At 41.2% G+C, this 16,255-nt stretch overlaps 1 protein-coding gene across 1 annotated transcript; it reads left to right on the plus strand.

Moving 5' to 3' along the window:
- Positions 1–15,050: 15,050 nt before the first annotated feature.
- On the plus strand, positions 15,051–15,647 carry LOC130591082 (uncharacterized). The gene has a single exon (XM_057393992.1). It carries the CDS (start codon positions 15,051–15,053, stop codon positions 15,645–15,647), a length of 597 nt encoding a protein of 198 aa, XP_057249975.1.
- Positions 15,648–16,255: the final 608 nt, after the last annotated feature.

A 16,255-nucleotide genomic window follows, 5' to 3' on the forward strand; every position in this document is an offset into this window, starting at 1 on the left:
GGTTGCCCTTATTTTCTCTCTCCTTGGCCGTGTAAAAAAGAGGAGGGAACCAACTTGTGGTCCCTGTTTTCTCTCTCCTCCCTTCCCTTAAACCCCCCATGTGCAATGGTCCCCACATCCTTAATCCACTATCCTTATTCTCTCCTAATCACTCCTCCAATTTTTTCCTAGAGAACCGAATTTTTTGAAAGTGTAACATCTAATAAAAAATGGAGGAAGTATATGATTTGAGATATTGAGTATGTTTGTGCCTTATTTATTTCTTTATAATGTACACCATTTGATATGGACCATACCCACTACAATCTTAGACAACCTAAGTTGTAAATGGCAACCAGTGTGTGGAATTTGAGGATTACACTATAAGTTGCAAAATGGTTTATTAAGGAAGGCCAACCAACTAAATTTTATTTCATCATCTTTCCACATGGTGGATGACCAAACCCATGATATTAACTTCTTAAGCTATTTAGTGGATGGTTAAAATTTTACTCTTTTATTGGGTATTTTCTCTATTGTACCATCTGAATGACGTAGTTGGGAAGGACAATTACATAAAATAGACATATATGCAGTGCGAAGAAAATGAATGTGTAGAGGACTAGAAATTCTTGCTTGTTAGATTTGTGATTACCCTCTTTACTTGAAGACAGAAGATGGAAAGCACTTCACTGCCTTTTTTCCAGCATGAGCATCAAATTCTCAAAGAAGTGTAGGCAATCATCAAATCATAAATTATGAAAATCCATAAGAGTATTTTGTGAATTAAGTTTCTAAAAGATACTTGACGTTATGGTAATTTGTTTTTTTTTTTCTAAATCTCATGGGCACCTTGTGCCTTTTTGAAATAGCGAGGGTATCATGTGAATTTAAGCAAAACTGAGGGGTACGTGGTGAAAAATCCATATTAAGTATTTAAATAGGAGAAGATGTACTTTTGGCAATCAGGATTCAGGAAGGTCGTATTAATCCACTAGATCCTAGTTCTCAACAACCAAATGAGTAACACAAATTATTATCCACAATCTTTGTCAAACAATACTACAAAAAAGCAAGCTATGCTATCCATAACAAAATTGGCTCTTTAGCTGGCTATACTCATCACAAAACTGAAGTAAAGTTGGAAATCATACTAATCCACCAGATCATAGTTAAAGCTATTCCTTTGAAAATTCTTGTTGGCTAAATCAAGTATAAAATTGTGAATCTTTTAACCTCATAGCATTCGACCTTGTTAATTAGATCACGAAACGATAACTTTTCAAGCTATACTTAAATTGGTCATCTTTAAATTATACTTCCTACGCTCCAAAATTATTGCAACACTTACTTTTTGTAGTAGTTCTTTATTAATGAATGCAACACTTCTAGAAATGGAAAGAAGATATACCCACACATGGGATCACTCACACTTAACAACTTTTCTCGCTTCTTATTTTTACATAACTATTAGTACAATACTCCGTCCACTTTCAACTTCCTCCTAAATATCCATATCAAAGGCAAGTGTTGCATTAATTTTTGAGTATAGTAAGTATATATTGGACCTATATGGGAAAGGTGTATGTAAACTTTGGGATTGATCTTAAATAAATGAATCCAAGATTTATATGTGAAGAAATCCCAAATTTAAGTTAAATAATTATAATTTGTTTGTGATCTTTATATGAAGATGAGGGTCATCTTATAAACTCAAATATTATGTTTTTATAACGGTGAGAAATTGTGATTATGGTTTTTCTATTTCTATCAATTCCTTTAACCGATTACACATGCGCGCGCACACATGCGCGCGCACACACACAGTAAATTGAATATAACATTCTTTACACAATTCAATATCTTGTATATATATTATGAAAATCTCATAGTAGTTTAGAACACAAATATGTTATTTTCATAATATAGACTTATATGCACATGTCTAACATAGAGCGTAAATAATAGCTAATGTTCATAAAACAAATTATATTTTTAAAGGTTGTGTAGTCATATTATACCTAGATCTTATTTTTGAAACATAGTTTGAGCATTCTCTAATGGTAGAAACTTTATATTGAATTGCGTAGAGAATGTTTATATTCAATTTATATGGTATAATATTTTGATATATCAATCTTAGTAGCAATCTTTATGCTTAAGAATTTTGTTTTCTACATGTGAACCCAACAAATATAGAACAAAACTACATGGAGTACAAGTGTTGATCAAGCTATGAAATAAATCTTAGGTGAAGAAAATAGGCGGGTAAACTTGCAGTTAAATCTCAAGAAGCAAAGAAATTTGATTGGTGGTGGCTAAAGGAACAATTTGCATGCAACGGTAACTTAGGGCTGAAGGTTGCCAAAAGGTAGAATTGGTAAACCAAAAATCTAGAAGGAAGACAGGGATTGGTGGAAAGAGTGCATGCTATACTACGTGATGAATTACTAGAAAATCATACTGAGTAGTGAGAAAGAATCTAGGAATTCTTGACAGAGAAGGGCATCAAAGTTTGCGGTGTTATTAGTTTCCTTTAAACACCCACAACAATCCATACTTTCATAAAGGATAAGGAGTTTTGGAATAGGATGATAGGTTGATATCCGATGAGTGGGAGAGATTATTTATGACTTTTTAGGTCGTTACACTTAGCGCTAAAATTATATAGTATATATTATACTAGTGGTCTTGCCTTACATCCTGATTAGATAAATAGAAATTGTGATGTGTGTTATGGCTAAAATTTCAAGTTGACATTGACGCAATTCAATAAAGACGCTGACGTGTCTAGACCTGAAGTTGACGTTTTGACTAAGTCAAGGATGAAACTACTGTCCGGGAAACAAGGGACGCGTAGCCGTTGTTATTTGCGAGTTGCTAGTGAGAATTGTAGTCAACACCAAGTAGCACCAAGGTAGGAAATTAGCTGAGATTGCACGGGGATTACGCAAGGCCATCTCCGAGATCCTTAGAAGCACATTGCAGCCAGGTCTCAGAAGGCATAAAGCGTATATAAGTGGCAAAGAAGAGAGAAAAAAGATATACACATTACATCAATCATCTTGAGATTCTTTTTACTTTATATTCACAGTACTTATTTCACACTCAAATATGCGATGCTTGTATTTAGATGAAATAACCTAGGTTGTATTGATTGTCTTTCACTCTGATCGATGATTACGTATAGTACATTGGTGGACTCATATCCACCCGCGATTTTTACCCACCTTCATTGGGATTTTCCGCGTCAAAACTCTGTCGTGTCGTTCCCCTGATATTCCCTTTCTATATTTTCATGTCATTTACTGAGTAAATCTGGTTGTCCTTGTCCCCATATCGGATTACATCGCGTAGACGAGATTGAGCATAAACAATTTGGAGCTCAATGTGGGGCCACAACCAGATCAGTCACTTCTTTCAAAACTTCATCGAAATGGCCGAAACAATGAGCATTGAGGAAATGCAGAAGCTCCATGATGAAATTAGGGCAAATATGACCAAAATGAGAAAAGCCAACAAAGGACTGTCCCCAGAATTCTCGTCCTCGCAAGAAAAGATCCAAAAGCTACAAGAAGAATTGGACTCAACGAAAGCATCCATGACCCAACGTCGCGTCAGTATGGAGGATATTCCTCTTATGCACCCTCTCACTAATTTCGACATCGCCAAGTCAGATGACGACGAAGAATTCGTGAATAATGTTCTTCTGAACGATTAGGACCGAGGTAACCTCGAGAAGACTCCCCAAAATGGAGATGAAGAACCTATGACAAAGCATATGATCCTGATCGAGAAGCAGAGTCAACGTTTGATGAAGCTCATGTATCAACTCCCAAGGGAACCCACACCCAGCGTTGTCGAGCATCGCGATGGTTATGCAGCGTCGCTGTTCATTGAGAAAATTTCAAAGGTGTCGCTCCCAATGAAGCTCAATCTTCCTGTCCTCACTGCCAGATACGACGGATCAACGGATCCCACTAAGCATGTTGCTTAGTACAAGCAAAGAATGCGGCAGGCATCCATCTCATGGCATCTTGTTGAAGCGTGCATGTGCAAGTCCTTCGGTGTTAACTTGAGCGGACCAGCTCTCAAGTGGCTCGAATCTCTTAAGCACAGAAGCATCAACAATTTTCTAAACCTTGGTCAATAAATTCTATGATAAATTCGAAGGCAGTTGTAGTCTAGATAAGCAGACGAGCGACCTCTATGGCATTGTCCAAGAACCAAGAGAATCTGTTCGCGATTATTATAATCGCTTTAATAAAGAGATGATTAACATTAAAGCTATTGACACTAAGGCTGCTATTGAATGTTTTAGGAAAGGTCTCATGCTTCGGTCGAAGTTGTACAACCATCTGACAAAGTACCCGTGTTCCACGTTCGAAGAAGTGAAGTCAAGATCGGTTGCTCAGATGCATTTGGAGGAAGACGATGCCATCCTCAACACCATCTCCACTCACCATGTGTTAGAGAGCGCGACCGATCGCAAAGCCTTCGTCCCCAAGAAGAATAATTGGCGGAATCATCCTTATTGCCGTCCTAATCAGGTACACAAAATTAATGATGTAATTGAAAATGCAAGAACAGAGGTTAAGGCGGAACACCCATCATACCCTGACATTGGATCCTATGGATTCTCCGTCGATGTAGGAGGTGTCGTTAATGCATTAACAAAGATCAGAGTCTATGTCCGTTGGCCGAGGAAGGGTGATCGTCCGGATGGATTGTTCATCTCTCTAAGTGTGTGCGACGAAGATGGAAGCAATGTCAATCACTTTCGATGACGACGATGTGTGCGACGAAGAGCACCATGATGGATTGTTCATCTCTCTGAGTGTCAGCAATTGGTTGCTGCGACGTGTGGTGGTAGATGGTGGAAGTTTAGCCAACATCATCTTCAAAAGCGCCCTCGAAGGTATGTGTCTTTTTGATAAGGATATAACTAAAAAATTTACTATTTTAGTTGGTTTCAGCGGAGAGGCACAACAGGCCGTCGGTGAGATCGTGTTGCCAACCTTAGCTAAAGGTGTCAATCTGCCAACGAGGTTCAACGTCGTGAACTATCCTTCCGCCTACAACATCATCCTTGGGACGCCTTGGATCTACAAAAGGAAAGCAATCCTCTCGACGTATCATTAGACGTTAAAATTCCCTACGAAATGGGGCGGCCAAGAGATTAAGGGGGAGCAGAAAGCCGCGAGGGAGTGCTACAGTTCGTAGCTGAATCCCCCCAAAGCATTCATATAGAAATTAACGAGGGGATCAGCACTCGACACGCCAGATAAGCAGAATGTAGACGAAGTGACGCTTGATCCAACTTTACCAGATCGCGTCGCTTGCATTGGAGCGACTTTGGTGCCAGAACTGCGTGATCAGCTAATTAATTTCTTAAAATCTAACCAGGATTGATTTGCTTGGTCCTATGGAGATATGACAGGTATAAGTCTAGACGTTATCACCCACAAGCTAAATGTCGACCCAGAGCACAAGCCAGTCAAACGGAAACGACGTAAATTCGCACTTGAACGCAACCAAATTATTAACGACGAAGTGCAAAAGTTGATGACATATGGAAGGTACGTGAAGCTAAATATCCTGACTGGTTCGCTAATGTTATTGTAGTCAGTAAAAAGAATGGAAAGTAAAGGGTATGCATTAACATCACATACCTGAATAAGGCCTGTCCCAAAGAGCCGTTCCCACTCCCCCATAGAGACGCAATTGTCGACGCGACAACAGGACACGAGCTTCTGACGTTCATGGACGCATACCGGCTATAATCAAATCCTTATGCATCTTGACGACTAACAAAAGACTGCGTTTGTCACCGACAAAGGTATTTATTATTATAAGGTTATGCTTTTTGAACTAAAGAATCCAGGTGCGACGTACCAGTGCCTTGTCAATCATATGTTCAAACATCAACTAGGTGACACCATGAAGGTATATATTAATGACATCTTGGTGAAATCCAAGCTAGATGGTGACCATATCCAACTTTTATCTGAAGCATTCGACGTTCTCCGAAAATATGGTATGAAACTTAACCTCACTAAGTGTACATTTGGAGTGGTTCTAGGTAAATTCTTAGGTTGCGTCGTGACGCAACGAGGAATCGAGGCAAGTCCCGGCCAAATCAAGGCGTTCATCAACATCCGATCTCCCTGGAACATCAAAGAGGTGCAAAAGCTGACCTGACGCGTCGCTGCTCTTAATCGTTTCATATCCAGGTCGTCCGAAAAGTGCCATCTTTTCTATGACGTGCTGCGCAAAAACAAAGGATTCGACTGGACTCCAAAACATGAAGACGCTCTGCAAGCACTCAAGTAATACCTAGCATCTCCTCCTTTGCTTTCTAAACCTAGTGATGGGGAAACGCTTTAGTTGTATCTAGCCGTCTGCAACATCTCGGTCAGTGTCGTTTTGACACGAGAAGCGGAGAGCCAGCAACTCCTTATCTATTACGTAAGTAAGTCTCTGTTAGACGTAAAGACCAGGAATTCGTCTCTAGAATAACTCGTTTTGACTTAGTCACCACTGTTAAAAAATTACGACATTACTTCGAAACTCATACTGTCATTGTCATGACTAACCATCCTATAAAGAGTGTTTTGCGTAGGCCTGAATTGACGGGTCGCATGGGTAAATGGGCCATTGCGCTCAGTGCTTACGACATCAAATAACTGCCAAGAATGGTGATTAAGTCGCAAGTCTTGGTAGATTTTGTGGCAGACTTCAGTTCAAAATTAAAGAATATCGTAAAAGACGAAATCGCTTGGATCAATCATGTCAGTGACGACGCATAGATCTTGTTTGTTGACGGATCTTCTGATTTTTGTGGTGCAGGTCTTGGTGTTGTCCTAAAGTCGTCACAAGGGGACAAGGTAGTGCAAGCCATATGTTGTGAATGCATAGCGACCAATAACGAGGCTGAGTATGAAGCGTTGATCACAGGAATGCCCCTAGCAAGCGACTCGGGGGCAAAGTGTTGAAGATATATTGCGATTCGTTGTTAATAGTCAAATAGCTCAAGGTGTCAAATAGCTCAAGGGTGAATTCACTGCTAAGGATTCCGAAATGGCGCTTTACCTGGAAGTCGCGCAAGTAAGGTAAAACTAAAATGTTTAACCCTTTTGACATTATGCAAATACCAAGAGACCTGAACACGCAAGCAGATGCGTTGGCTAACCTTAGATCGTCCCTGAGAGATGGGTCGTTCACCTTTGTCCCCATCGTCCATTTCACAACGCCAATGATAAGTAAAGGTAAGGACGTTACATACATCGTCGCGACAGTTGGAGGCAGCGGCCAAGAACATGACGATGATGACCTAGTGACACATGATGTTGAACCAGGCCACGACAATGCTGACACAACTAATGATAACGTTCTGACTGATAATGAGGTAAGTGTTAGTGAGACGGAACCTTTTTATGATTATTTAACTAACGATATACTCCCAGCAGACAGAGCAGAAGCACGTAGAATCTTTTCAAAGCATCCAAATACGTCATCATCCAAGGAGTGCTACTCAAAAAGTTCGTCGCCGGGCCTTATTTGCGTTGCTTGGAAAATGATCAACGGGAAAAGGTCCTAGAAGAATTGCATGAATGGACGTGTGGAAACCATTTTAGAAGATGTAACCTATCTAATAGAGCGTTAAGAATGGGCTATTATTGTTCAACGTTGAAGCAAGACACCATCAGGTATGTCATAAGATGTGGAAGTTGTCAGCAACATGCAGGTATGACGCACAAACCCTGTTAAATTTTACACCCTTCTTTAACTCCTTGGCCTTTTACGAAATCGGGAATGGATATAGTTGGTAAACTACCTCCCCCAGGACATAAGGTCGTTATGTTAGCACTAACGAATTACTTTTCTAAGTAGACAGAGGCAGATTCCTTCCAACAGGTACGTGATAAGGAGGTAATTATCTTATACTAACTAACATTATTTGCAGGTTTGGTGTCCCGTCAAAAAGTATATGCGACAATGGGTCGGAATTTATTAGCGATAAGACGAAGCACTTCTGCGATGAGTGGAATATCACGTTGCTGACGTCGACGCCATGATATCCCGAAGCCAATGGACAAGCTGAATCCAGCAAAAACAATGTCACAGACACATTGAAGACGCATCTCACTGTTAAGAAAGGAAAATGGGCTGAAGCGTCGTCAGCCATCCTATGGGCGAATCGCACGATGCCATGCACTATGACAGGACAAACCCCCCTTGTCACTGGTTTATGGATACAAAGTAGTCCTACCAGCTGAGGTTAGTATTCGAACTATCACGTATGATTTGATGACGGGGCAGCAAAACTGTGACGAACTACTCAGCGACCTAGACACCATAGAATAATTGAGAGACGCAGCGCTAATACGCATGGCAACACAACAACATGTCGTCGCAAGAAGCTTAAAAAAGAACGTACAAGACAAATCATTCGTTGAAGGCGACTGGGTGCTAAGGAAGGCCTTCCAGAAGTCACAAGAGCCCAATGCAGGTAAACTAGGTCCAAAATGGGAAGATCTTTACCAAAATCAACAAAGTCGTTGGCAATGGCGCTTACCAGCTAGTCCAAAGTGACGACATTATGGTCCCACGTGGTTGGAATACTATCCATCTCAAAAGATATTTTTTTCTAGCTAAGTACCAAATATCATTTTATTTATGTCTCATTCAATAATAAGTGATGAGTGTGTCATCGCATGGTCGTTGAAACATCAACGATAAGATTTTACTATGTGTTGCTTTTACAAGATGTTTTTATGCTATTCAATAAGTTCGCGACGTTCAGATGAAGCGACCGACAATTATTTTTGTGTAAAATTTCAGGTTGACATTGACGTAATTCAATAAAGACGCTGACGCATCCAAACCCGACGTTGACGCTTTGACTAAGTCAAAGATGAAACTATTGTCCGGGAAACAAGGGACGCGTAGCCGTTGTTATTTGTGACATTGCCAGCAAGAATTGGAGTCAACAACAAGTAGCACAAAGGTAGGAAATTAGTTGAGATTGCACGATTAAGCAAGGTCATCTCTGAGATCCTTGGAAGCACATTGCAGCTAGCTCTCAGAAGCATAAAGGGTATTTAAGTGGCAAAGAAGAAAGAAAAAAGATGTACGCGTTACAACAATCATATTGAGATACTTTTTACTTCATATTCACAGTACTTTACATATTTCTCATTCAAACAAGCAATCCTTGTATTTACATCAAATAACCTAGGTTGTATTGATTGTCTTTCACTCTGATTGACAATTGCATATATTGGATTGGTGGACTCATATCCACCAGCGATTTTTACCCACCTTCATTGGGGTTTTCCGTGTCAACACTCATTTGTGTCATTCTCTTGATATTTCCTTTCTATATTTTCATGTCTGTTACTGCATAAATCTGGTTGTCGTTGTCCCCATATCGGATTACATCGCGTAGGCGAAATTCAGCATAAACAATGTGTAGCAAGGACCAAGTCTACTCATAATAAGGACTCATCTTTTGAGACATGAGAAAATATAAAGGATCGTAAGTAAGCAATTAATGTTCATAATCATGCTAGTACATTCACCAAGCTAAATATACATGTAATGTTCTATAACCATTTGGACTCACTACAACATTTTAAATTATTCATGACATTTTGGGCCTTTTAGGCACACAGAGAGTTTGTGTACATCTAACACATCACTAGTGTATCGGGTATATTTGTTATATGTGAGAGAATTATTGTCGAGGTGAAGATTTATAGTGATGCCTTAGTTGCGATGCCTTAGATTAAGAGCATTGAATGACCCATCATCTACAGGCATTTCTGCTTACGCATGTAAATTAGGCTAGTCTGTTTATGTTTTTTTAATAGTACTAGACTTGTGACTCGTATCATATACAAATGGAAATTATTTATATAAAATATGATTATTTGCTTATATAAATGACATAATTTATTATTTTAAGATACAATAATCGAAGTAGTTACTAAATAATATAACAATTGATCTGATATATAAATTGTAAAAGGATTATTTCCTCTATGATTAGTAATATTATCGTACTTTCCATGTCTTTTTTAAGGTTCCTATTTACTGGAATTACATATAAAATAGAAACATTATATATGGTTACAATAGCTACTACTCCTCTATCTCCTAAAGACCTTCCTATTTTATGTTAATGTCAGTTTTCAAAAGATGTTCCAACTTTAAATTTTTTTCCTTATATACTCCCTCCGTTTCCTAAAGATCTTCCTTGTTGCTGTTCCTACATATACCAAGGAGAATCCAGTTGTGTGAGGTGTGGGATGGGTAAAGTAGGAGAGAGAAAGGGGTTAAGATAAATAAACAAATAAAAAGGGGTTAAAGTAGGAGAGAGCGAGAAAGGGAGTGAAATTGAATTAATAATGTAATAGTGGACCATATGATAGGGACATGAGAGGGTAAAAAGGGAAAAAAGATTCCAAATAAGGAATAAAGTAAAAGAGGGAAGATCTTTTGGAAACGCACTTAAACGGAAAGAGGGAAGATCTTTAGGAAACGGATGGAGTATTTGGTAAAACATTTGTTTGTCTTCTACATTACCTTACATAACTTGTTGAACCCACATAATCATACTTGTTATGGCTGAATTTTTGCAGGGTGACATTGACATCATGACATGATGACATGACAACTATGACGTTAAGACGCGACGGAGAGACACGAGGACAAAGCCAGTTGAAAATCAGTAACGGATTTTTTCCAAAAAGGAAGGAGTTCAATGAGGCATCAAATCAGCCATGAAAGCCGTTGATGAAAGTAAATTGCACAAAGGAGGAAAGGAGATTGCGACGTTGGAGTTTAATTAGGAGGATCTCCTATAATCAAGGGATCGTTATCTTTGTAATAAACTAGGAATTCATTAGTGCATTCAATTGGAAAAAGCCAAAGGAGAAAAATACGGCCAAGGACATACAAAAGAAAAACGAGTATCATTAGACTAGGGTGCTGGACAGTTTTTGTACTAAGAGCAAAAGAAAGAAAAAACTGTAACGATTGTCGCTAGTCTTTAATGACAGTCAACGATCGTAATTGGTGGATCCACATCCACCCGCGGTTTTTACCCACCTTCATTGGGGTTTTTCGCGTCACCATCTTTGTGTGTTCATCCCCTTTGATCCCCATTGCATTCATTCCTTGCATTGTCATATTCATAATCTGGTTGAATCGTCCAAAACTTTAATTCTGTCGTAAGAGACAAATTTTAGCATAAACAATTTGGCGCCCACCGTGGGGCATAACCAGACCAACTACTGTTCAAAATCCATCAAATGGGAGAAACACCAAATCTTGACGAAATGCAGAGGCAATATGATCAAATGAGAGCAGAGATGCTCGAAATGAAGCAAGCTAGTGAGCGGTTAGCTACCGACTTCACGACATCGCAAGAAAGGATTCAAAAATTTCAAGAAGAGGTAGCGTTGTTCAAAGTTTCGAAAGTCCGACGCCCTGCTAATTTGAACGACATCCCCTATATGAGGGACCTATCTGAGTCAGACGATGATGAACCTGGAAATGACGAAGAGCTCGAGGATGAAGAGCCCTTGAATAATGAAGAGAACTATCGTGGCGAAGGAGAAGAAAATCCTATGACAAAGCGCATGATCCTGATCGAAAGGCAGAATAGGCGTTTAATGAAGCTCATGTCGCAGCTCCCCGGAGCTCCAACGCCAAGCATTGTGGAGCATCGATGGCTATGCAGAGTCACCATTCGTAGAGAGAATCGCGAGAGCCGTGCTCCCCAAAAAGCTCAATCTACCCTTCCTCGCTGCCAATTGCGACGGTTCGACTGATCCAGTAGAGCATGTCGCCCAGTATAAGCAGCGGATGTGGCAAGCGTCAATTCCTTGGCATCTGGTGGAAGCTTGTATGTGCAAATCTTTCGGAGCCACGCTCACTGGTCCTGCCCTCAAATGGCTCGGATCCCTCAAGCCATGAAGCATTGGAAATTTTCCACTTTGGTCAACAAGTTCTATGAGAAGTTTGAAGGCAGTCGTAGCCTAGAATAGCATACGAGCGACCTATATAGCGTCGTCCAAGGACCTAAAGAATCTGTTCGCGATTATTATAATCGCTTTAACAAAGAAATGATTAGCATTAAAGATCTTGATACTAAGACTGCTATTGAATGTTTCAGGAAAGGTCTAACTCTGCGGTCAAAACTCTACAATCGTCTGACGAAGTACCCATGTCAAACGTTCGAGGAAGTCAAATCACGAGCATTAGCGCAGATGATGCTGGAAGAAGATGATGCCATCCTCAATACCATATCAACTCGTCGTGCACCAGAAAATCCCAAAGACCGGAAGGCTTTCGTCCCCCAAAAGAATAATTGGCGAAACCACCCCTACAATCGCGCAAATCAGGTAAACAATGTTGCTGACGTTGTCGATAGTGCAGGTAACGACGCAAGGACGGAGTCACCAACCATCCCAGATATTGACTCCTTTGGATTCTCCGTCGATGTCGGAGGCGTCGTAAATGCCTTGACTAAAATCGGAGCACCCGTCCGTTAGCCAAAGAAGAGTGACCGACCGGAGGCGCAAAAAGATCTGACAAAGTGGTGTCAGTTCCATCATGACCATGGTCATAAGACGGAGGAGTGCATTGCGTTGCGACGCGAGGTCGCGTTCATGCTCAATAAGGGGCATCTCAAAGATCTCCTAAGCGATAAAGGCAAAGCGTCCTTCGAGAGGAATCCTGCGCAGTCCGTCCCGCCAACATCACCAACGCACGTAAAGGTAATTAATGTTATTTCTGGTGGATCTGATGTATGTGGACTAACATACTCCGTAGCCAAAAGGCTAGCAAGAGAGGTCAGCAGAAGAACGCAAGCTGGAAGCGATGGCAATTACCTTTGACGATGACGACGTCTACGACGTAGAGCACCATGATGGGCTAGTCATATCCTTGACTGTTAGTAATTGCGTGTTGAAGCGAGTATTGGTCGATGGGGGTAGCTCGGCCAATATCATATTCAAAAGCACCCTCGAAGGTATGGGATTGTGTGATAAAGATATTACTAAAAAATGTACTGTTTTAGTTGGTTTCAGTGGAGAAGCTCAACACATTGTCGGAGAGATCACGTTGCCAACGTTAGCCAAAGGTGTCAACCTGCCGACCAGATTCAACGTCGTGGATTGACTGTCAGCATACAACATCATCCTTGGCACCCCGTGGATACATAAGATGAAGGCTGTCCCGTCGACTTATCATCAGACCTTGAAATTCCCAACCAAGGGGGGCGTCCAAGAAATAAAGGGCAAGCAAAAATCTGTAATAGAATGTTACAGCTCGTCGCTCAAACCTCCAAAGGCAGCTATCTAGCAATTAAAGGATGGATCAGCACCCGACGCGCCCAGTGAGCAGGACGTGGATGAAGTGATGCTCGATCCGTCCATCCCCGATCATGTCGTTCGAATCGGAGCGACGCTGTCGCAGAAATACGAGGTCAGTTATTGATTTTTTAAAGGCTAATCAAGATTGTTTTGCTTGGTCCCATGAGGATATGACAGGAATCAGTCCCGACGTCATAACACATAAACTCAACGTCGATCCCGAGCACAAGCCAGTAAAGCAAAAAAGACGCAAATTCGCGTCTGAAAGGAACCAAATCATTAATGACGAAGTCTAAAATCTGATTGACACTGGAGAAATCCGCGAAGTAAAATACTCATATTGGCTAGCCAATGTCGTGGTGGTGAGCAAGATGAACGGGAAGTGGAGAGTATGCATAGACTTCACAGACTTGAACAAGGCGTGTCCCAAGGATCCGTTCCCTCTCCCTCATATTGACGCAATGGTCGACGCGACGGCAGGCCACGAGCTCCTGACATTCATGGACGCGTATTCTGGGTACAATCAAATATGAAGCATCCGGACAATTAGGAAAAGACAGCATGGAGGTATATATTGTTATAAGGTTATGCCTTTTGGTTTGAAAAATGCAGGTGCCACCTACCAACGACTGGTCAACCAGATGTTCAAAGACCAATTGGGCGACACCATGGAGGTATATATAGACGATATGCTCGTCAAATCCAAACAAGCGAGCGACCACGTCCAACACTTGTCGGAAGCTTTCGACGTCCTACGAAGGTATGGTATGAAATTAAATCCCACTAAGTGTACATTTGGAGTGTCTGGAGGAAAGTTCCTTGAGTATGTCGTGACACAGCAAGGGATCAAAGCTAACCCGGATCAAATAAAAGCCCTTATCAATATCCAATCTCCAAGGAACGTCAAAGAAGTGCAAAAGTTAACCGGTCGCGTGGCCGCGTTGAATCGCTTCATATCCGGTCGTCCGAAAGATGTCATTTATTCTATGACGTTCTGAGCAAGAATAAAGGCTTCGAATGGTCACAGCAGCATGAAGACGCGCTACAAGAACTCAAAAAATACCTAACGTCACCACCATTGTTGTCCAAGCCCAGCGACGGAGAGACGCTGCAGCTTTATCTCGCTGTGAGCAGTGTGTCCGTCAGTGATGTCCTGACGCGAGAAGCAGAAAGTCAATAACTCCCAATCTATTACGTCAGTAAGTCTCTGCTAGACGCAGAGACCAGGTATTCCTCATTGGAAAAACTCATTTTAGCCATAGTTGTTGCTGTTAAAAAACTTAGGCACTATTTTGAGACGCATACTGTTATTGTTATGACTAACTATCCTGTTAAGTCCGTCTTGCGACACCCCGAGTTAACAGGACGCATGATTATGTGGTAAATAGCGCTTAGTGGGTACGACATTCAGTTTTGTCCCAGAACAGCCATTAAGTCGCAAGCATTGGCAGATTTTGTGGCAGACTTTAGCCCAGAGCTAGAAAAGCTCGCAAACGATGTAGTCGCCAAAATTAACCACGTCGATCACGAACCTTGGGTATTATTTGTTGACGGATCTTCTAATTTCGTGGCGCAGGTCTAGGTGTCGTGCTAAAGTCGCCACAAGGGGGCAAGGTAGTACGAGCCATTTGCTGTGAATTTAGAGCGACGAACAATGAAGCTGAGTACGAAGCACTTATCGCAGCAATGACGTTAGCAGAAGACATGGGAGCAAAGGCGTTAAAAGTCTTCAGCGACTCATTGTTGATTGTTAGCCAAGTCAAAGGAGAATTCGCAGCAAAAGATTCCAAAATGGTTATGTACTTAGAGATAGCTCAGCGTAAGAATAAAATATTTAATCCATTTGACATTTTGCAAATACCAAGAGACCAGAATACGCAGGCACATGCGTTGGCCAACCTTGGATCCTCCTTAAGGGACATTTCATTCACTTCCGTCCCTATAATTCATCTAGCAAACCCTGCGGTCGCTAGAGGTGATGGCGAAATCGTCGCGACAATGATTGAACGACTTCAAGACGACCGAGACATCGTTAGTAACATCAGCAACATCGTAGCTACAAGGGACCTTGACACTAAGGAGGTAAGTGACAGTTGGACAAAACCGTTTTATGACTATCTTGCTAACGATGTAATTCCAGCACACAAGGTAGAGGCGCGCAGAATTCGGTTTAAAGCGTCACGGTACGTGCTCATTCACGGAGTACTGTTCAAAAAATCTGCGCGGGCCCTACTGCGTTGTTTGGAAAAAGATCAGTGGGGGCAAGTCTTAAAGACTGCATGAAGGAACATGTGGAAATCCTTCAGGAGGGCGTAGCTTGTCCAATAGAGCGTTGCTGCATGGATACTATTGGCCCACAATGAAGAAAGACGCGATAAGGTATGTTGCCAAGTGCGATAGCTGTCAACGACACGCAGGTATGACGCATAAACTGTGCGAGATTTTGCATCCTACTTTAACAACTTGGCCTTTCATGAAATGGGGCATGGACATAGTTGGCAAATTACCTCCAGCCCCAAGTCATAAGGTCTTTATGTTGGCACTAACTGATTACTTTTCTAAGTGGAAGAAGCAGGTTCTTTTCAACAGGTACGTGACAAGGGTGATTTCTTTTATATATACTAACATTATTTGCAGGTTTGGTGTTCCGTCCGAAGTAATATCCAACAACGGGTCGTAGTTTATTAGCAACTAGACAAGACGTTTTTGTGACGAATGGAACATAACGTTGTTAACGTCAACGCCAAGATATCCGCAAGCCAATGGACAGGCCGAGTCTAGTAATAAGACGATCATTGACATTTTAAAGAAAGGACTTACAGACAAGAAGGGTAAATGGGCGGAGGTGTTGACTTTCATCTTATGGGCTAATCGCACGACACCGCGCACTG

This window comes from Beta vulgaris, chromosome 4, assembly GCF_026745355.1.
Source record: "Beta vulgaris subsp. vulgaris cultivar EL10 chromosome 4, EL10.2, whole genome shotgun sequence".
Classification (NCBI taxonomy): domain Eukaryota; kingdom Viridiplantae; phylum Streptophyta; class Magnoliopsida; order Caryophyllales; family Amaranthaceae; genus Beta; species Beta vulgaris.